The sequence below is a fragment of the Ascaphus truei genome, chromosome 2 (genome assembly GCF_040206685.1).
Source record: "Ascaphus truei isolate aAscTru1 chromosome 2, aAscTru1.hap1, whole genome shotgun sequence".
Taxonomy (NCBI): domain Eukaryota; kingdom Metazoa; phylum Chordata; class Amphibia; order Anura; family Ascaphidae; genus Ascaphus; species Ascaphus truei.
This window is the reverse complement of record NC_134484.1, coordinates 65013746-65037319: the sequence shown is the minus strand read 5'-3', so window position 1 is coordinate 65037319 and position 23574 is coordinate 65013746. Positions and strand designations below refer to the sequence as shown.

General features: G+C 44.1%; 1 protein-coding gene across 3 annotated transcripts in view; it reads right to left on the bottom strand.

The window, feature by feature from the left end:
* RGS22 (regulator of G protein signaling 22) overlaps window positions 1-23574 on the bottom strand; it is a 174172-nt gene that overhangs the window by 133390 nt on the left and 17208 nt on the right. For all 3 annotated transcript variants that reach the window (XM_075582634.1, XM_075582633.1, XM_075582632.1), the window contains exons 4-12: window positions 19051-19263; window positions 17583-17668; window positions 10941-11109; window positions 9175-9319; window positions 7730-8399; window positions 5986-6147; window positions 2987-3167; window positions 1296-1459; window positions 492-609 (exon numbers count right to left, since the gene is read on the bottom strand). In XM_075582634.1, coding sequence (XP_075438749.1) covers window positions 492-609; window positions 1296-1459; window positions 2987-3167; window positions 5986-6147; window positions 7730-8399; window positions 9175-9319; window positions 10941-11109; window positions 17583-17668; window positions 19051-19263 — 1908 coding nt within the window. The remainder of the gene's footprint in view (window positions 1-491; window positions 610-1295; window positions 1460-2986; window positions 3168-5985; window positions 6148-7729; window positions 8400-9174; window positions 9320-10940; window positions 11110-17582; window positions 17669-19050; window positions 19264-23574) is intronic.

Sequence of the window (23574 nt, the reverse complement as noted above, 5' to 3'; positions counted from 1 at the left end):
GTTGAGTTTGCTGAGCACAGAGAGGGAAAGTTAATTGCCCAGGTTAACATTGGCTGTTGGGTGAGGCAGGAATTGAACTCACAAAGACTAACACCTAGCCCCCATTGCTTCTCCTCTGTAATAACATTCAAATACAGGCATACCCCGGTTTATGGACAGTCACTTTAAGTACACTCGCGAGTAAGGACATATCGCCCAATAGGCAAACGGAAGCTCACGCATGCGCCTGTCAACACGTCCTGAACAGCAATACCAGCGCCCTACCTGTACCGAAGCTGTGCGCAAGCGGGGAGACTATAGAGCCTGTTACAAATGCCTTCTTTACATTGGTTATGCACGTATATGACGATTGCAGTACTGTACATGCATCGATAAGTGGAAAAAAGGGAGTGCTTCACTTTAAGTACATTTTTGCTTTACATACATGCTCTGGACCCATTGCGTACGTTAATGCGGGGTATGCCTGTAAAAGTATTCCAAAAGCTACTTACTGAAAGAATGTCGGCTTCGAGAACATTTTGATCATTCTTTGCCTCTACACTCTGAGGGTCCTTTGCCAAATCTAAGGACGGAGATGACATATAGCTTCTCATGGATACGTGCCTTGTCCTAAATAAAATGAAAAAGTTCATAACATACAGGAAAATATTTTTGTCAGCCTTAAAATAAGATTTCCTAGTATTGTATCAATAGCTAAATATAACTTACATGTAACACAGATCTTTATTTACTCACCCAACATTATGTCTTGTGAATACATTAAACCCATGAGCTCTGTGTAACTAGGCAATTTTGGAGATACGATACAACGAGACATTTGCGTCTCAGGTGTCTTAGTACCAATGTACTATATCAAGGTACGTATTGGGGGATATCAGCTTGTGATTAAGAGAAGCGTTAATAGGAGGAGTTAGGAAGCAGTTACATGATGTACATTTTATAATGGGATACATTACATTCGGAGACTTAGCCCTCTATTCAGTATCCTGCGAAGCAGCTTCCTTGTGCTAGAGAAGGGATTGGCTCCATTTAAATAATTGGGACTAAAATCTTCTCCAGAGCAGGGAAGCATCTTCACAGCATATTGAATCAGCGCCTCAATCAGTCATTTCCTTCCCCCTTTGCTGCTCGGTATAAGAATTTCTGGCCAATTGTCTGCACAAATGTAAGAGAGTTGATTCACTTTTTTTTTAGCATAGCTGCAAGCAGAAAATGTTGTAGTGTCAAATAATGCACATTCACTACAGGTGGTCACATTCACATCAATGCACATTCACTATAGGTTGTCTACTTACCGTTTTATATTGGGGTCCGCAGTGAATAGCGCACTACCAGGCAAACTCTTAATGCGGATCTTCTGAGGCACCAAGGAGGCGGAAATCAAACTACCAGATTGTTTAGATAGAGAACTTCTTTTAATCGTTTTTGAAGATGGTAATGTTGAGCTGCTTTCAGTTCTCTGAAAATGTATAAACTATCAGTGAAAATATCCTGCATAAAGGAACTCTTTTCTTTTAATTACATTGAAATTTAGAATTTTCAAAACCCCATATAATTTTTGACCCATAAATAGGATTAGGCATAAATGTGGTAAAAATGAAAACAGTCAATTGGGGGGGGGAATGGTTTCAGACGTTTTACCCAAGAAAAAACCTGCACGGTCTGATTTTGTGAAGTGCATCCTCAGACGTCTTTGTTTTGGGCAGAGCCTTTTTGTAATTAGATAAATGTGCGTATCGTTGCAATTGGTTGAATAAAAAGAATACATTTTGCCAGGAAAAAACATCAGAACTTGTCCACAGATCAGAAGGTGCTTAAAACATCCACAGGATATAGAAAATACTCAAATATACAATTCTCAACTCTGGAAAACATTTCCAATGAGAGCATATTAGAACAGGGGTGCTCAACTTCAGTCCCCAAGACACCCCAACCGGTCAGGTTTTAAGGATACCGCTGCTTCAGCACAGGAGGCTCAATCAGTGGCTCAGTCTTGAGCCACCTGTGCTGAAGCAGGAATATCCTTAAAACCTGACCTGCTGGGGGGTCTTGAGCACTGGATTTGAGCACCCCTGTAGTAGAGAATCATCACCATCCCTTTGCTAGTGCTACACATGCTTTATAAGTAACTATGTCCTGTTTTCAACTCAAGGACGCTTAGGGTCAGATGAACTAAACTCCTTTAAATTAGGGGCAAATAACGTGATGTTACCTAGACGTTATTTCCCCTGAGTTTAACGGTATCCACTAAGCTAATTATAGCAAAACCAACGTCACCAATAGCCGTATAGCAGCAATACCTGCATTACGGAAAAAAAAAGTTACAAATAACGCACTGCCGCATTATACATGTGTAACGTGCGTGTTTATTAGTGTTATATTATTTATAAAATATCTTGGTCTGACATAAGTATTTTAATAGAAAGTGCCAGACCTACTAGAAAAATACCCTCGATCTCGCTATTCAATAATGTTTAGGGTGGTGCTTAGCTGAGATAGATACGGACGAAACCAAAAAGTTTAGCATAGGTTGAACTTGATGGACATGCCATTTTTTGATCTCATCTACTATGTAACTACTATTTAACTATGTAGGAAAAAAAGATCCCAGTTTATAAGAACTCAGTTCTCCATGCAATAAATGTGCAGTGGCTGCAAGTGTACCGTATGGGTGAAATAAAATATAACTTGTGTTTACATATGATTAGACTAAAATGAAGTGTGTAGTACAGGAAAACTCATATAACTGACTTCAAACATCTGCCTTTAGTATTAAAAGTGAGCTGTCAGTTAACCACCTCCTTGGGTATAGTCGCAAACAAGGACCACCTGTGGGGTGTGCTCCAATATTAAATATTATTAATATAGTCACCTATTTATTAGTACATACTAGAGATAGACCCAGGAGGTTTGTCCTCATTACAAACAGCTTCAAATAAACTCCTTACAGAGAATTGCTCTTCTATACAGGGCTGTTGATACTTACTGGAGGCATTGAAGTAGAAATCCTTGGCATGCAAGACTTGGGTCTCAAAGGTAACAGTGTCACTGTCTGAGCAAAGGGGTCAACATCTCTTTTGGGTCTCAGCTGACGAGCAGACCATAGTTTCAGATCAGCACTAACATTATGGCTTGAAGCAGAATCATTCAGACAAAACCTTGGTCCCCTGAAAAGACAATGCGAGCATTTTAGTGACGCAACCATGTAAATACTTTTACATCACGGATTTTAGCAAGACAGTTTTAAGGCATCATTTGTACACAACTGATTTGTGGGTTGCCTTTACTGCTGGATGTACTCAAGAATCCCCATTATTTAATATGCAAAGAGCTGTGCCATTTACTCACCACTTGATCAAAGAACCTGAGGAAGAACCTCAACCGCACCAACCTACCTCTCCCAATATACCACGTGTTTCCATTGCCTCCTTCCTTTTTGATTATAAAGTGCTTGAAGCAAGTACCTCCTTCCCTTTTATACAAGTATACCGTATGTTAAAATTGTAACACTGAAATCTAAAACCTACGTATTTTAATGCACTACGGAATATGTGGGCTCTATAAATAAATACATAATTGCAATAACAATCTAATTGGGAAGCAGACACTCTTTTTAAATCAGGACACTCACAAGGCCAGATTCAGTATACTCCAAACTAGTCGGGGAAAAAGATCCTGTTACTTTCTATTAAAAAAAAACATTACTTCGGAGTATATAGAATACAGGATAGCGATATAGTCAAGGCAAAGCACTTTCAATGGAGCTTTGGCCTTCGCCCGAAATTCCATTGGAAGTTGCTGTTGGGGCAGCTTTGGGTATATCTTCACCCAATATAGAATACCAGAAAGAGGACTTTGGCAGTTTTCTACTTTTTTTATGCAAAAATCATCCGGAGATCCCTCTTCGGAGTATTGACAATATGGCTTATAGCTTCTAGACATACAGTATTCTCCTTGTTTCAGTTTGTATTCCCTATTAAAATGTTGCTTTCTGATTCAGAGCTGCCATGGATCGGGTCCTCAGACCTTGACAGCTGTATGCAAGGCTTCCTCTTGCCCACGTACTGTGACGGTGCTGGTCTCCGATCAGGAAGCGGACCCTCAGGGCAGGACAGAGTCCTGTTAGAGTATCCGTAGTCAGTAAGCAGGCAGAAGGTCAGGTCAGGCGGCAGTGGTGCAGAGTCCAGGCGACAGGCAGAAGGTCGGGGCAGGCAGCAGTGGTGCAGAGTCCAAGTGACAGGCAAAGCGTCAGGGCAGGCAGCAGTTGTGCAGAGTCCAGGCGACAGGCAAAAGGTCAGGGCAGGCGGAAGGCAGCTAGGTTGGGGTCACGGTCCGAGGTCAGCAACAGGGATTCCAAATAGGCGAAAGGGTAATGCGTGACGGCGAAGGCAAAACGGAGCTGCAGTAAACAGAACTTTGTTCTGCGACTCCCACTGGGAACTGCAGCCTAAGTAGCAGGCTGCCAGTAACCAAAATGGCTGAACTTAGGGGGAAAGGGGGGGCAAGCTGGAACACCCAAACTGCAGCAAACCCCGGCACGGATCGGGCAGAATTCTTACATGTACCTGTAATCCCCTTTCCCTATGCCTAAGGGAAAGCGCGGGCAATCACGCGTGCTGCTGTACCTGTGAAACTTACAGGAAGCCAAAGCCTCCACTCCCGGGGAGCCTGGGATGCTATCCCTCACGGTGCAGCGCCTCCACCTATGAGGATCCCAGCGTAGGCGGGACTGGCTCCTCATAGGAAACAATAATAATACAACCAATGTATATAAACACACTTTACTCATACATAATATAATGACACCAACATAACAATACACTGCAATACATAACAATAATAATGGTGGTTCCCCCAAAGTACTGAGGGTGCCCTGGGCACCTGTAACCCGATGTCCTCAAAGCAGATCCCACCCAAAGTGTGTGACGGCAGCACTACCTCCTTGTGAACTGTTGGTGTATGTGTGATACCTATCTGGGTACTCCAGTATGCATGGTGCAGCTTCCGGAATTACGCTGAAGCAGGCCCCACGCAATGGGGCCTCCAACAGCAATCCCCTCTCACCTAAGGGTCCAGGCTTCCACGTGGTGCGAGCTCCAGCCAGAGTATCTCACACAAAGTCTGACTCTTAAAGTGGCCACTGAGGATTTTGCACTGAGCAGCAAATAGAAACAGGGCTCTGCCTTATTTTTGCATAGCTGATTTTAAGACACATGTGCATAGGTACAACCAGGGAGACAGATTTGGGGGAAATTAAACCATGGCTTTATTCAGCCGATCACTTTAAACATTGCAGAAACCACAAAATAAATAAAACAGCCTATCCATTTGTAAGGGCTAACTCACTTCCCCATCCCTATCTGCACAACTGGGAGGATAAGCCTCTTAGCAACCAAAAAAAACAAAGTCCAAAAGAGGTACCTGTAAGCAGGGGCTCTTTGTGTCAGGCTCTGAGTCTGGGTTTGGGTTGGTGTCCGTTGAGGGGCCAGTCTCTGGTGGGTTCCCAGGTTTTCTGCACCCAGGAATAAAGGTCTGGTCCCTGGTGTCTTGATGTCAGCACACAGTCCTTCTGTGCTCAAGACATCATCTCCTTTGGCAGCACATACTTGACTGTGCTCAGGAGTCTCTCTAAGCAGTTTCCAGCAGGAGGCTTTTCTACAGGTCTGATTAGCCAGGTGGATACTGGTTAATTGTCTTTAGCTGCAATTAACCAGCTCCTTGCTGGATTCCTCATGAAGCCTCATTTATAGTTAAGTCCCTGTTACACTGACCATCACCATTTGCTGACCATTTGATGTTCTTTTTCCCTGGCCACCATTTTCCCAGGGCTGACTGCCTCTGTCTACCAGCCTGACGTCAGGGGACCACCTCTGGCATCAGAATGTGCCCCTGATAGATGCTTATAGTGTGGCATGCTTCAGATGTACTTCTCTGGATTAGTGGCAGTGGAGAACACTGGGGTGAAATTGACTTTCTTGTTCTTACCAGTATAGGAGCAAGGGTTTAACTATTTCAGCCTGGACACATCGTAAATGGTTTATGTTCCACTGATTTGAATCTAGAAGTTCCAATTTCAGCAAGACTTCCTCGTTAACGTAATGGTCTTCACTTCTCACCAGATAAAGCTTTTTCATCTTGTTGAGATGACTTAAAATAAAACAGAAGAGAGAGAAAAGTGGTTGAGTGGGGAAAAAAAGTGAAAAGCAGACAGGGGAAGGAAGGATGAATAAAAAAAATAAAAGACTGTGTAGAAAAGTGGTACTAAAAAGTAGAAATTCTGTGTCTGACTTGGAGTTGCTGATTCTGTTAAATAAGGAAATACGTCTTTTTCAAAATATGTATGGCGTGTCTAAGTTTTAAAGCAGAAATTCCCTCCAGAATAGATCTTTCTGCGCCAGGTTATTCTCAGAACTAGGTCTGGGAACATCTCCGGTTCCTGAGATACTTTGAGTTTTGTCTCCCGACAGCAAAATAAATAGAAAGCCCAGGCTCCGTGTCCCAATGACATTACAGCTTTCCATTGACTCGCAAGGGTGAGGCAGACAAGGCATCAATAGTGGCTCATGTTTACTAAGCAGTCCTGGGCCATGGCATTTTCCAATGCCGAAAGACTCCTAAAACCTATTCATTTGAATAGGCTGAACTGATGTTACAAGAGAGTAGCAAGCTTTAAAGTGCACTAAAGACCCTTCTTTCAGGCCCTTCTTCAGGCTTGTGCCACATTAGAAGCTGAAACATTGGGTTACATTTGTACAAGGAGAGACGACAATACGTGGAATAATTAAATATGCATATCTGCAAGTGTTTGTGGGCAAAAGTTAATACGTTTTTTCAGATTTTGATACACAGCGTATTTATTAATTGCAATTGTCACTTTTTCTGTGTATGTATATTTAAATACAAATACTTTCTGATAAAGACTGGTGCCCTCCCTTTCTTGTAAATATAGATTGAGTGTTATTTCCCCCTGTATCTTCCCATGATGTACAAAAGGTTTGTGTCACACAACAATGTGGGAGCAAATGTAGGACGTTTTAAAGATGAGGTGCTGTGTCTGGGTGTTTAATGTTATCAGAGCAGGTTACTGAACTTTAAGAATAGGAATACATCATTAACTAACATAAGGACCTCAAAGGGGGGGGGGTGAATAATTTTATAATACATATAATTTTTCATGTGGGATAATGTGACATAAAAACTCCAATCTCTGTTTAGCATGTAAAATATTTGCATCTTTGTGTACTGAATTGTGGCATGTTGCACACTGGGCTGCAGAAGAGCACTCTTAACATTTGTAAATGTAACCAAATGTTTATGTTTCAATTATAACCGGGGCCTGAAGAAGGGGCCTCCATGGTCCTGAAATATTGCTTTTCTCTTGTAACATTAGTTAGTCATTAAAAAGTATCAGCTTTACCTTGCATTTGTTTTTATTTATTTTTTAGGAGGAAAATGACATTTCATCTGTGAGTTATAGAAATGCCACCCTCCACACCTTGCAAAACAGTATTTAATAGTTCTTAGTCAGTACATTGAACCAACAGTCTCAGCCCATAATCAGGAACCCAAAATATGCTCTAAGGACTATGAATTATTAAGTTGATACTATTTTGAAAGGTGTCTTCTGTTGTTTTTTTTTTCTGGGGATGTGTAAAGTGTGATTTGCTATTTTCAACATAAAAAAAGGTCCTTTTTTAATTGACCACTGACAATATCAGAAAGTACATACCTTTGCTGCCTTTTTATGTCATTTATTGCTTTCAGCCTTTCAATGTCTATCCAAAGCCACCAGAGCTTCTCCCCCGAAGTTCCTTTAAGAAACAATTTAAACCTTTCAAACTCTTTCCGGCTGCTGATATGATCATCTGGGCCTCTGTCACACCAGGAACCCAGAGTGTCTAGATCTACGCTGTCAGACTCTGAAGCAATGCTCTCTTCTTCAATGGTCATTTCAGAGGCATGGGAGCTAACAGAGGGATCATTGGTGCTCGGTAAACTGTGGATAGCGACCTGAGATAGGGTGTAAATATCAACCTCATCAACACCTCCATCAGCTGGTTGACCAGTCAGCTTTGAGACTGCAGATCTTATTATATGGTCAACATAAAAAAGAGAAAACTCTTCTAGTGACAGGAAGACTGGCACTTTTGGGCTTTGGCTGATTTCAGAAGTGTTTGCTTCTTGCTTTAGCTCCTCGTCAATGTCATTTCCGCTCTCCCACTTCGGCTCAACATGAAGTTTGATAGGGGTAGGGCACGGGGAGATCGCAATGGATACAGAATGCTCATCATCTCTCGCACTCTCGCTGTCCTTCCCAGATCTCGCGGGTCCTTGTTTTTGAGAGAGGTGGTGAAGATTTGTGCTTTGTGAGTTAGAAATGTCCACCTCAAAAGATACTCCTGTATCAAACGAAAGTCAGAAATGGAAACCGTTAATATTAGGCTATGGCCAACGATTATGGGGGGTAACATTTTTATTTTTCAGATACACCAAATCCATCCATCAAACACCCCTTGCCTGACTACCTTGCAGGCCTCAATCTGGCTCTCTCACTTTCTTCTTCCCCATCACTTTCCCCGAAATTAACACTCATAATCTAGTAAGGTCAAAACTCTCATCCTTAAAAAAGTCGCCACCTGTTAAGTCCACTTATTGATCTATAAGTACACACCGTTATACTATATTTCTATTAGTTATATTACCAGTTATTGCCAACCTTCATCTATAAGGAAATAGATCAAGAGCACTGTTTGGGTACATGCTGCATTACAGTACTTGTATGTGGATTTCCATAATATACCATTTGGTTTCACTAAAATACTTCAGTTAATCTGGCGGTGCTGCATCTGGCAAACCACCCCGCAGAGTCCACCCATATGACACCCAGTGACAATTTCTAGATCTCAATTTAAAACCACATAGTCGGATCTAAAAATGATCATATCATCTTCTTGGTCAAAAAAGGTGTTGTCCCAGCCTGTAAGTTGTCTTATCGAATAACACCGCTTAGTAAATAATACCCATTCACTTGAATAGGGCCATAAGGTGTCTTCCAACACAGAATATTTCTTATGGCGTAGCACGTCTTAGTTAATATGGCCCTGAGTGTCTCTCCATGGGTAAACAGAGCAATATATATTGGCGATATGATAGAAGCATTTTGTTGTCTCTTACCTTGACTAATGTTCTGTGCACCATACAATCTACTGCGGCCACTTGCAGAACCCCAGGCTATGGGTCGAGAGAATGAGTCCGTGGTTGTGGTTAGTTGACTCTGTTTTGCTATTGTAAACCAATCCTTTGTCTGAGTAAATGAAGCCTGTTAAACAAGTTTGGAATGTTATCACGTTGTGCAGAAAAGGCCATGTGTCCAGATTCATATATTTAATAACTCATGCACAAGGAATGGCTGTAAACTCCATTACTAATGTAATACAGAAAGAAAGAGAAAGCGAGAGACAGAAATTACAAATGCAGATAAAAATACTTGATAAGACGATGGGAGATTGAATAATAAAGCAAGGGAGGGACGGCGGAGTTATGGGTCATAGTTAAAACATTTAAGGTATGAAGTTAAAAGGAACCCCATTTTTCTCATAACAAAGGCTTTTTTTGTTTTATAAAGGATGGCCACACTTTTTCAGATTTTGTATTTATGTCAATCCAAACTTTCAGTTCTATATATATTTAGTTTTTTGGCGTGGGGTTCTGAGTCACGGTTGACATCTTTGCTGTTTTCTCTAACCACGTCACTGTATGCTTCAAATGGTGTTGTATGGCCCTCAAACTCATATGACGTCTTGTGGTCCCTCTTTCTTCTCATCCTAGCAGCCCTATTGGTTCTGGAGGAATGTAGATTCATTCGATTTTTTGTTGCAATATGATGGACCATCAAAACAGTTCCTCAGTTAGAAACATCTAACTTGAGACTTGTGAGAGCACAAAAGTTTATATGCCACAGACCTACACTCCTCCTACAAGTACAGCTGAGAAAAACCATTCAAATTAATCACAAACATGCTTTTTCTTAAGCTGTATCCACGCTGCTGCTGACCGCACAATCAATTTGAATCTGTCCGGCCACGCTCACGTGGCACGCGTGCGCCAGTGCCCGTACACTCGCGGGCGCTGGGTGCTTGCCGAGACAGATAAAATTGAGTTAGAGGCGCGCTGTAGGGTCACATGACCTCCTCAGCCAATCAGCGCCAGTCACTGTTAGGCCACGTCCCCCCCACCCCCCGTCCCCCCTCCGCTCGTACTTACCGAAAAAGTTGCCTGACAGCCGAACGCTCATGCTTGGAGAGTTGGTGATGTCACCACTCAAGCATGAGTGCGGTCAGCGGCATGGGGGATGCAGCCTCAGGCTGCAGCCAAGATGGCGCTAACCGCGCTCATGCTTGGTGAACAGTGACATCACCAGCTCTCCAAGAATGAGCGCCGGGTGTCCGCACTATTTCGCAAGCGCGTGCGGGGGGACGTTGCAGGCAAGCTGAGTGCGGTTCGAAGTCACTTTTTTTGTTTATATAAGCGCCAAGCGAGGGTGAGCGTGTGTGCCCGCGCATGAGCGCGCGAGCACCGCGTGAGCCGGGATGTCAAAATTTTAATTGCGAGAAGTAACCTCGCCAAGCACAGCGCGGTCAGCGGCAGCGTGGCCGCAGCCTTAGGAGTTGGTACTCTGAATACCTTGTGTATAGTTGTTTTTATTTCAGATTCATTACATTGTACAACTATCTGGTAAAGATCGCCTACATAATGGACTCAAATGCTACATAAAAAGCTACAAATACTATTAAGTATTATTTATCAATAAGAAATAATGTATGACGTTCCTTACACCTCTATAATGTAACATTATTGAATCACATTTTTTTTCTCCAGATAACCAAGGGTGAAGCACAAACCAGTTATGTATTAGACAGATACATTTGTATATGTTTTACCTGTCCATGCGTGACAAAGAACTTCCACATTATTTCCTGATTTTCAGCATCTGGTGCTGGTGAAGGAGTTCTTCTTTTTGTATGTACCCGGCGGTAGTGTTTTGGAGTAATATGCGACGTCACATCGGCAAAATTGCTCAATTTGATCTGTGACATCAGCTTGGCAAGCCTATAAAACATACAATGATGGGTACAGAATATTTAAGAATTTAGTAGAATTGCTGAAAGACAACATTTTTATCACTCACATCACTATACACTATTTTTGTGCAAAACGATCACAACAAAGACATAATGTAATGCCAACAGCCCAATATTTTTACAAAAAATATAAAACTATTTTGATTTATCCAAATACCACCGCTTACATTTCTTAATATCATATAAAACACATATAAAGTGTTAGTACTGACAATCAAACTAATGACATAACCTCATATGGTATCATTCATAAATCTGTTTGCAGAGTGTACACTCAAAATGGAAAACCAAATGGATCCACGAATAAGCACAGTACCCGGGTACTCCCCCAAAGGGTTAAATGAGGAGCTGTGTTCTGCTTTTATATAGATTCTTTATGACATCTTAAGAGCATGTTTGCCTTCATATAAATGATGAAATAGACATATGAGGATATAATGTATGTATTTGAGCTAGTTAAACATGTTTACATTGTATATATTCTTATTATTTTCCCCTTTCTTCCTGTATGATGTCACCACGTAGAAGTATTTGAAGACGCTGTGAATACCAGCATGCCTACGCCCCTAACGGGCATTGGACCTGCGACTTTAAGTACTGACAGCACAGAGATTTGGCATTCAGGCGGTCTCGTGGCGCCATTGCTATCTGGGCGGTAACATTGCCGAGTATCGCAAGCTATTTGAAAGACTATGTTTCTTGCTTACTGGGACAGTCCAATATTTTATAACAAATATTCTTTGGAGATGCTTCTAACGTCTATATCGAATATACGTTCATTAAGTACTGGAGCTAATCCAACTCTCACAAGACACAGAATAGCATTCTAAAACAATTAATACAGGGGAAGCAGGCATTACATGGTTAATATCTACAAGACAGAAGCGCAAACTACCATGGTGAAGTACGTATACAGGCATACCCCGCTTTAAGTACACTCACTTTAAGTACACTCGCGAGTAAGTACATATCGCCCAATAGGCAAACGGCAGCTCACGCATGCGCCTGTCAGCACGTCCTGAACAGCAATACCGGTTCCCTACCTGTACCGAAGCTGTGCACAAGCGGGGAGACTATAGAGCCTGTTACACATGCGTTATTTACATTAGTTATGCACGTATATGACGATTGCAGTACAGTACATGCATCGATAAGTGCAAAAAAAGGTAGTGCTTCACTTTAAGTACATTTTCGCTTTACATACATGCTCCGGTCCCATTGCGTACGTTAATGCGGGGTATGCCTGTAAATAGTTGTTACTCAAAATATAAAAAACAGATGTACCCTTACATAGGGAAAAGCATTAACGGCATCTAGAACAAGTGTGGAGCATCTGTCTTTTCTGTCCTCGTCCTCCTCCCATCATCATCATCATCTCATTCTCATCATCATCTCATTCTCCATGAGGAGAATGGTGTGAGGATGAGGAGGAGGCTGATGGTGGTAGTCTCTTGTGCAAATGCATAAGTGGTCTTCATTTAAAATGTTTAACATTTTGTGTGTGTGCTAGTCATTGCGAGCTGTGGATAAGAACTCTTTATTCTACTAAATTGACGTTTTCACTTGTATATCACAGCTCTACATGTATTGCTTATTTTTCGTATTTGTATATATGAAGTAAAATAATATTTCTCTAAAATTCTAGATCTCATATAGTATTGTGTCTACTTTGAGTGGGGAATACCACTATCTCTCCTATTGTTTACCTTGAGGGACTTATGGGCCCCTTAGGTTTCCACGAAACACTGCATATTCATCTATTCACTACCATTTGGTGTTGCTGATTCCTATAAACCTTTTGACTTTAAGCATAACACAGGCTAACCTTCACTGGCAACCACAGCCATGTCGCTGCTGGCATTTAGCCATCACTCACTTCGCTGCCAAGATAATTCCCTAATTTTAGCCTAAAAACCTGTTACCCTAAAAATCTTAGCTCGACCCCTTTACCCTAAAAACATAACTCCCTATCTCTAAAATTAACCTCTAATGCTACTGACCTCAGCTTAGCTGCTGTGACGAGATGTTCCATTCCGCAACCACAGTGATTATAATGTGACTGCAGTCCAGGGATTATCCTAATCACAAGCATCTCAACAACTGCTAACAGTGCCAGGGAGGCAATGTACAAGGCCTGCTAACAATATGTTATCAGGACTACACATTTATGTTCATACATATGTCAGTACCTTAAAATAATGATTGTAATCAGTATTTTAAGTGACAGGGACGGTATATATATTGTGACAAATTACCTTTTTTGGCTGAAGGGTTTTTGTCTGGGATCCTTAAAAAACACTGTTTTCTAGGGTAAACCGCAACACAGGACAGATCCAGCTCTGGTTTTAAGGGGTTTTATTTGTTTTAACACTTCAGCAAGTGAAACAGGATAAACAAAAGAATCAAAATAAATCCTTGCTCTATCTGAGCACTAACTAGACAGAAGTTCTCTAGCTACCTACGGGAGAGGGTGATAACTGGCCAACATTGCATTTTTTAAACCCTGTTAATTTGGCCCAGGTGATCTGCAACCGACTTCACCTGCAGAGCCTCCACTGGGCGTCTAACTCTTCATGAGGACAGGTAGAATGTTATCAAACCAGGCCCTATATATCTTCCATCCACAATTATACCACTTAATTCCATACTTGTCAACTAATGCAATTTCACAGGAATGTTTGGGCCACTTTAGATTTTTAAAGCAGCAAGTCACGCTTTTACAATAATTGTCTTCCCTCCCCCTCTCTTTTTTCCTTTATACTTTACTTGCACTGAGCGGTGTTCCCTTGGAGCAGAACTGCTCATATTTTACCCCCAGGAAATATTGTTCATTCCCTTTTGTGGCAAAAACAAAAATGTCCAAAAGAGCCTATTCACTGACATTGCCGGGAGGTAGAGAAAAATAGGTCACGTGTCTCCTCCTATGCAAGTTTTGAGCATTCCTGCTGCCCACAGCTTGCTTTGTGTAAGTCACCTCTATCTCCTTCCTCCATCTGTAGCAACCTCACCGCTACAACCATAGCACCCATACTCAGGGCTGCCAACAGAAATCATGGGGCTCAGGACAAATGAATGGAGCAGTCCCCCCCCCAACCCATAGCGCACCTACCACGGGAATTTTGTTTTTAGTGCACAACTTTTACTTAACTGTTTTTTTCATATTGTAATACAGAAAAAACATTACAATTTATTTTAATAATTTCAACAAAAGTCAAAGATACCAAATGCTACATCCAATGTGACAAAAGGCCTAGGGGGGATTCAGTATGGGCCTTGGGGGGGTTAAGTATGGACCTAAGGGGTAAAATACAGTATGGAACTAAAATGAATTACAGTACCTAAATCCAACTGGTCCGCGGTGGGGTCCTTCAATCGGTCAGCGAGGGGGCTTTCAACTGGCTGTGGGGGGAGGCTTCAAACAGCCCGAAGGGGGGAGCCTTCAACCAGCCGAGGGAGCCTTCAACCGGCCCGCGCTTCAACTGGCCAGAGGGGTTGGGGGGGTGGAACCTTCAACTGGCCGGAGTTGTGGGGCCTTAATTTGGCAGGTGGTGGGGATGGTTTCAGAGGGGAGATGGAAGGCACATGGGTGGGTGACTGACTGACTGCCTAGATGGGTGACTGCCTGGGTTGGTGACTGGCTGGGTGACTGGCTTAGGTGACTACCTGGGTGGGTATATGATTGCCTGGGTGGGTGACTGACTAACTGGGTGACTGACTGACTGCCTGCCTGGGTGGGTGACTGACTGCCTGGGTGGGTGACTGACTAGGTGGGTGGGTGACTGTCACGGTAGCTTATGACAAGATATAATGAACACCAAATATCTGGGTTGAACTGAACGAGGCTTAGATATAATAAAATATAATTTATTCCTTAAAAAGGTGAACACAGCAATATAGTACAATTAACAGACAAGAAGGTAACACTTACTTAGGGTTGGGGTACAGCAATATAGTACAATTAACAGACAAGAAGGTAACACTTACTTAGGGTTGGGGGATGGAGAAGTATCAGCTAGCAATTCTCCAGCAATCTGGTGACATTCCAGGTGGAATCAGAAGCACAACTAAAAACTGTAGGGTTGACACAGTTTATATACCTGTGTAACCCTATTCTTAACATTGAATACAGACTATTGGTGAACAATTATCTGTATCCAATCCCTAACGTGGAGACACAGATTAACCCATGCCCCCCAGCTAGTTAGCCCATGTGTACTGGGACTCTGAGGGTCTTATTTCTGTAGCCCCATAATTCAATCAGGGGCAACGACCAGTCTACCAAATGAAGTATCTGATAGGATCTTCATTGTTTGTAGGTGTAGACATAACACTTACAAACCACTCCAGTTTGATGATTCTCCGCCCTCAGGTAACAATTAGAGTGGCAGAGTCTGTTGATTAGTACTTGGTCTGTTGATTAGAACTTAGGCTCAATCATCCGGCTGCCCTTCCTGACCTATTTAGCATAGCAGTTGGAGTCTGCATTTTTCAGAGCAGATCCAAAATACCATACATATACTCTTTAATATCTACACATATTAATAAGTTCCATTCTGGTGGGCTCAGTGGGTCGAAATTTGCCAGTTTTTAATGCCTACAGTGACTCCACATATTGGCCAAATATCAACTCTCTGTGACCTCCAGAACTAGAGATACAGAAATGCACTTTAAAACATTAAAATACAGGATTAAAATGAAACATGGGAACATGGGAACATACAGTTTCCTGACATGACAAGGTGTAAGCCACATTCCTGGACCGCAGTCCAGTTAACCCCTTGCCTCCCTGGTGAGGTCAGGGGGTGGCCATATGGGGTGCAACCCCTTTAATACCGGGCCAACCTCCCTCTCCCTCTACAGTGACTGCCTGCCTGGGTGGGTGACTGACTGCCTGCCTGGGTGGGTGACTGACTGACTGCCTTGACTGACTGCCTGGGTGGGTGACTGCCTGCCTGGGTGGGTGACTGACTGACTGCCTTGACTGACTGCCTGAGTGGGTGACTGACTGCCTGGGTGGGTGACTGACTGGGTGACTGACTGCCTGGGTGGGTGACTGACTGCCTGGGTGACTGACTGGGTGGGTGGGTGACTGGCTGTGTGTGTGACTGGCTGGGTGGGTGACTGCCTGGCTGGGTGACTGGCATGGCCGCGCACAAGGCCCAAGCAGCCGGGCCCCCTGACTCACCGGGCCCGGGACGCCAAACCCGGCAGACACCCCCATGTTGGCAGTCCTGCCCATACTGCACCCACATTTGTCGTCCTCCCACATAAAGTGACACATCCTGCTCCATTCTCCTGCCTGCTCTTCTCCCTCAGCAGGGAGGAGGTTAACCGTACATAAAGATACCGCACCTTTCTCCCAATAGTCTGCTCTCCACCCTGCTACAAAAATAATAATAAATAATAATAATAGCATGTTCTTGTATAGCGCTGCTAGTTTAATGTAGCGCTTTACAGAGTCATTTTGCAGGCACAAGTCCCTGTCCTGTGGAGCTTACAATCTGTGTTTTTGGTGCCTGAGGCACAGGGAGATAAGGTGACTTACCCAAGGTCACAGGGAGCCTGCTTCAAACTCAGTACCAGTCAGTGTCCTTACTCACTGAGCCGCTCCTTCTCTCCAGTCCCCATGTGTTGAGGGGGGGAATCATTGTATATGTATCTGTGTTAGGAGACCCCCTAACAGGACAGGCCTAAAGTGCTGTTATTAGAGGTTTGCAGGCACAATGATTCCTTGCCCAGGCAAGCTTACAACCTCATTTTGTGCCTGACACAGGGTGATCAAGTGACTTGTCCAAGGTCACAAGGAGCTGACATTGGGACCTTATCCAGGTTCACCCGCTTGCAAGCAGTGGCAATACCAGTGAGCTACTTCTTGAGACGCACACTAAGCATAACATAGTATTCACCGTGGAAAACACAGGCCGGGTACCCAAAATGGGCAATTCCCTTGTAATCACTGATGCCTTCCCTTAAAGATCTCTAATATAATCCACAGATATATCCTGGTTTACTTGGGTCAGTCAGGGTTTACACAGGTCTGTAGAAAAGCAAAAACAGTTAAATGATGACTATATAGAGCATTAAAGGCTTGTTAAACCTCATCGAAACTCTGGCGTTTGTATATCTACATATCTTTAACGGCTCACAGAAATTGGTAGATTTACAAAAAAAGAAGCCTGTGCTATGGAGAAGAACACAATTCTTTAGATTGCGTGGTCCTCTGAGCCATGGGGAACTACCTTTTGTACCTATATAACTTGTTTATACATTGTGTTAAGTTGTGTTGATTTGTATATTGAGGGATAAAGGCCCAGAAAGGGTGCTAAGCTATAGCACACTCAATGATTTGAGTGAGAATGAAGGTGTGCTAAAGCACACCCCCCTTTTGGGCATCTGGGCCAACGTTCTCATATCACAGAACAGTAGAAAAAGGTACCGTACCTGTATTCAAAATAGCAATCGCTTTTTAAAAATGCTGGAAGTCTTTCTCTCTTGATCCACTGAACTGCTTGTTCACGATTCAGGCACTACAATAGAATTGCACGACATTAAATATGCTTAATATATTGTGTCAAATATTATATAACATATATTATATATGGGCAAAAAGCATTTGAAACATGCAAACAACATATAGATAGATAGATAGATAGATAGATAGATAGATAGATAGATAGATAGATAGATAGATAGATAGATTTTTTTTTTAATGTAGTCTGTAATGCTACTCTATGTGTAGCAAAGTTAAAATCACAGTAAATTCGGAAAGCAGCCCGGAACATCCCAAGGCATGTGTTGCCTTCATCGCCGCGGCGGCTGTTGTGCTGTTGCCGGAGGGGGGGGGCGGATCTATGGGGCAGAGAAGCCCTGTGATTGCTGGGGGTGGTGAGTGGGCAGGGCTCATTTGTGCGTGATTCCCTGTGGCTCAGTCTCATTAAACAGCAGAGCCGGTGGGGTGCCCAGCTTGGTGAGTCTTGCAGGCCACGGTTGGGGTGCCATTGGCCTTTACCCGGTGGGGAGCCCGCTGCCTGTGTTGGCACTTACCAGGGTTTATTATTTGTGTAAATAAAGCTGCGGCCATTGTACCTAAAGACCATCGTTGTGTGTTTATTTGTATGTACGTTACGGGGAGGGAAGGGGAGCTTCCTCGCAGGCTGCAAAGTCAAGTGTCTTTGGACCAAACTGGGCAATTCATATACCGTATACATCAGGTTGCAAAGGCATTCTTGCAAAGTACACAACAAGATCTGATTAATGGAGCTAAAGGTAGGATATTCAGGGCGTACAACATCAGAGTCTGTGGTTTTTTTTCATTGTGGTCACTTTTTTCAAGGGAATGGAGAATTAGCCTGTATTTTACCACTGATCTACCAGATGTATTGTCCCCAAATAGGCCAACTGCAGGATAAATGGAATTAAACTTTCTCAGCACAGAACCATGTACTAGTACACAGGCTCTGAACTCCCGTTCTCAAGACCCCCCTAACAGGTCAGGTTTTAAGGATATCCCAGCTTCAGCATAGGTGGCTCAATCAGTGGCTCAGTCGAAGGCTTCTTGAGCCACCTGTGCTGAAGCAGGGATATCCTAAAAACCTGACCTGTTGACATGACTGGTTGGGGGGTCTTGAGGACTGGAGTTGAGTACCCCTGTACTAGTATATATTTTAGGTTTCATTTGGTCAACATACTGTAGAAACTATGAAAAAAGCTTTTAACCTGATTCCTATCAGACCCTAGCGCAAGAGGCTTTCTAACAATACGCTGGAAATGTTTTGCAACACAGCCGAGCGTTATTCTGTTCATCAAGTCAAAGATGTTCACCACATCCTAATAAATATGTACACATACCGGTGTAAGGTTTGGTTTGTTTTAGAAAATAAACAATGCCCAAATCAAAAACAAATCTTACCATAATAGTGTAATTGTTGTCGATATTTAGGTCAGCAGAAATGGTTTTCTTTGGTTTCAGGCCAGTTACTCGCCTTGTAGCATCGTAGATGGGGTTTGGAGGCTGCTGTTCACGTAATACCTTTTTCATTTGCTTTTTCAGACATTCTTGTGCGTTATTTTCCACTTCAAAAATGCCAAAAATCTTATTGAACTTGATTGCTTCAGAAAAGGTCTACAAAATAAATATTAGACTTAGCATTAGAATGCTTAATCAATAATAATAGCATGTTAGTTTTACGTAGCGCTTTACAGAGACATTTTGCAGGCACAGGTCCCCGCCCTGTGGAGCTTACAATCTATGTTTTTGGTGCCTGAGGCACAGAGAAATAAAGTGACTTGCCCAAGGTCACAAGGAACCGACACTGGGAATTGAACCAGGCTCCACTCTCAGTGCCAGTCAGTGTCGTTACTCACTGAGCCACTCCCTCTCCCTCCTGGAAACTTCTGCTTTGGGCTGTACCATTGAAATGTACAAAGTTTCCATCTTAGTTTTAGCCGTATTACCACAAGACCCACTTCAGGAGGCCTTCTATCATGGGTTGAACAATAACACGTTATATTTACAATGTGTTGGAATGTAAGAGACCTACATTTAGGAAACCTCATTGGATTTTTTTTTAAGTCAAAAGAACAGCAGTTATATCAACTTTTATTGGACTGACATGATATTTGTATGCGAAGGATGTTAGATATAAGGCTTTCTAAATAAGAAAAATAAGTGGAACTTAGAACCAACAAAGGGAGGGGAGGAGGGGGGGAGAGGGGGGGGAGAGGAGGGGGAGAGGAGGGGGAGAGGAGGGGGAGAGGAGGGGGAGAGGAGGGGGAGAGGAGGGGGAGAGGAGGGGGAGAGGAGGGGGGGGAGAGGAGGTGGGGGGAGAGCTTAGCTCCTGCAGTCAGGTGCCCTGTCGCCGAGGGGCTCCAGGCTGCTTTACCTGTTTATAGGGGCTGTGCATTGAGCCCATTGTATTACTGACATGTTGTCTCTAAAAAAGACTACTTTTAAAAATTATTTTATTTGACATTATCACTGTTTTTTCATTGAACTTCGTCATTAGGCTAATTCTGGTTTGAATCACTGGGGAATTCGCAGAGCCAATAAGAAAGTGTGATGTGTTTCAAACTGGTGACCCGGAATAGCACTTTTGCCAACTGCCATTCTATTTTATACCCTGTCATCAACTTCGACTGACTTCCAGGAGCTTTCCAGAAATAGTCATCTTCATTCGTGGTAAAGAAGACCACCCTGATCTCTTCTCATAATAATAGGTGTATGTAGCCTAGCCTCCGGCCGCTACTTATTTCCCCTGGCCCTACCAGTATAGCCCTGTTAGGTACAGCAGTGGATGGGTTAATTCCTCCATAAGACCTTGTTTGCTATTGCAGCCTTAGGCCTCGTTCAGGGTGCCAGAGACAGGAGTTGGAGGGAGGGTGTTCAGGAGGGAGGGCGGCAGTTTGCTGGGCGATGTGTGTTCATCCCCAGCAGACTGTTACAGGAGTTGAGGGGGCGGGGCTACACACGGCAGGTTAGGGATCCAAGTTGCAGTCATGAAATCATTCTCAAAAATGATTTCATTGGCTGCCTAGGTCCCAGTGACGCTGCTGCAGCTTCAAAAAACGATTTTTTCGTTTATTGAAACTGTAGCCAGCGTCAACTCCGTACTTCGGAGACAGGGCAGCTGCTACCCTGACAACCAGTATTCAATTTGAATACTTTGTGTCCCACGACAGCTCGCACGGCAGCACGCCCTCCCTCTGAAGCCTGCACCCTGAACGAGGCCTAAGATGCAGTAGCTGTATCTAAGGGCGGGCCTAGCAACAGCCAGAGAGTGTCAGCCTGGGGGAGGTACTGGCTGGGTGTCATGCTGGATGTGATGACCTGTCAGTATCAGACCAGCTCTGTTATGGGGCAGGGTTACAAGCCCAACTCCAGGGTATAAATACTGGCTCTCTCCCAAAAGTGGGTGTGTCTCTTTTCTCCCTCTGTGGAGTGAGTAACAACATCCCTGTGTCCCATAAGGGGGCATCAGGAGGAGCAACATGCAGGAGGAAGCTTGGATGGGTCCAAGTCTTGAAGTGACCTTCTTAGGGGAAGCAAGGAAAGTGACGTACCTGCTGTGTAAGGCTAAGGCCCCGCTTCCAGAGTCAGCGCGCCCGCACTGCATACAGGCGGAGCACTGACAGACACAGACCGCGATATGCGGTCTGTAGGGAGCGGGAGCCGGAGCGGGAGGTGGGCGGGAGTGGGAGGGAGGGGGGCAGGAGGGGGAGAGAGGGGGGCGGGATTTGGTCGTGGTGCCGTCCACAAAGCCCCACACACATACACATACATACACACACACATACACACATACACACACACACACATACACACACACATACACACACACATACACACACATACATACATACATACTCACACTTTAATAACCGCAGCTCCTTCCCTGCTCCCCGCCCATGGCGCCTCCCATCTAGCTAGTTCCCTCCCCTCCTCCCCATTGGCCGACTCGCGTACCATGTGACGCGTTGCCGCACGGGAACACCATTCTTTTGTATCCCGTGCTGGCTGACGCGTCACAGTACGTAGTCAGTTGGCAGTGAGGAGGGACTGGGACCGGATTGTGAGTTTAAACCGCAATGGTGAGTTGCGCTCACGCCACCGGGCGCAGCGGGTCCCAGCCCTAAGATCCTAAACACTACAATAAATACCATGGAACCATATACCAGTGTGATTCACTGTCTTGGACTAAAGAAAGGTGTCAGTCTGGACCATCCTACTATCCAGAGGATCCACGCTGACTGGAGGCACTGCAACCAATGAACAAAGGTACTCTGTAAATCCTGTCCTGATGATTCTCCACACCACTGCGGATGTGTTCAGCCCTCCTGTTACCTCACAGGTATGCACCATTCTACACCAAAACACTAGTAGCAAACCAAATCTCACTTAGGGTGGGGGTAAAGGGGCTACATGTATTAAAAAACGAGTACTGTTTACTGAAGATTGCTCCTCTCATCCCCTAAGCGCAGAATGATGTAGGAGTTACTGACCTAAAAGTCACATGTGGGTGCGGTATAACATAACAGATGCGTTATGGGTGGCAGGTTCTTTAACAGCACCTCTCAAAATATTGAAATATTACAGAGGGGTTCATTCTTCTGAAGCCTAAATGAGGAGTCAGGATCAGGGTTTCTATCTGTGAAATCGCAGAATTCCCTGGTGTCTGTTAGTTTCTCTGGTGGCTTATACAGCTCAACCCCATTATAACGCGATCCATTACAACACGAATCTGCTTATAACGCGATGCAAGCGTGGCTCCCAATTTTCGTATTTATGAATACTTTACAACACGATTATTGGTGTTTTAAATACTTTATTGTACATTGAATACAATTGTAAATTATTTCTAATGAGATCCGCTTATATCGCGATGTGATTCTTTGGACCCCAAGCACAGCGTTATAAGGGGGTTGAGCTGTAATTATAAATCTATTTTCATGGCAGCATCTGTGGGGAGTGGCAATAACATTGGGGACATTTTTAATGCCCTGAGTAGTTTGAAGAGAGTTATCTTCACCTGAAGTTGAAATATGGAGGCATCCCCTTTTTAAATCTTGGGTGCTATTGGACCCCACAAAATCCTTCAATTTGTCTGGTTTGTTTCAACCACTCGGCCTATGAACATGTAACCCTAAGTGTGCACTTGAAGCACGGCTACTAGCAGAAATCTTGGGGCCCAAGAGATCTTCCACCACCTCCACCGTTAACCTTCCCAACCCACAGTGCACTGGGGGTCCCTGAGGGGGGGGGGTGAAGGAGATATGGACATGGTGGGGAGGAGATAAGGGCTTGGAGGGGGTAGTTATAGACCTGGGGGGTAGTTATGGGCCTGGGGGGCCTAGTTATGGACCTGTTGAGGGGAAGAAGTGAAGGATGTATGGGGATATGGGTAGAGGAGGGGGGGGAGCTCAGTGTACCTACCTGCTGCCTTGGAGGCTTGAGGGTCCCCTGTCAGGAGCCCTGACTTGAGGGCCGGTACGCCAGGGGCCCTTATGACATTCATGGAACGTCATGCTATTTGTGCTTGTTCTCTAGGGCAGGGGGGCTCAACTCCAGTACTCAAGCCCCCCTCCCAACAGGTCAGTTTTCCAGATATCCCAGTTTCAGCACAGATGGCTCAATCAGTCACTGCTTCAGCACAGCTGGCTCAATCAGAGGCTCAGCCTTCGACTGAGCCTCTGATTGAGCCAGCTGTGCTGAAGCTGCGATATCCTGAAAACCTGACCTGTTGAGGGGGGGGGGGCTGGAGGGGGGCTTGAGGCCTGCAGTTGAGCCTGTTCTAAGGGGAGATCAGAGGGATAAACTCAATCAGAACAGAAGTGAAGGGGCTGGCTGTTACCACGTGATTACTATCCCAAGCGACCATGTGGTCGCAATACAGAAAGATTGGGGGGAAGGGGCACTCTGGAGTTGCCAAGTCTTCCT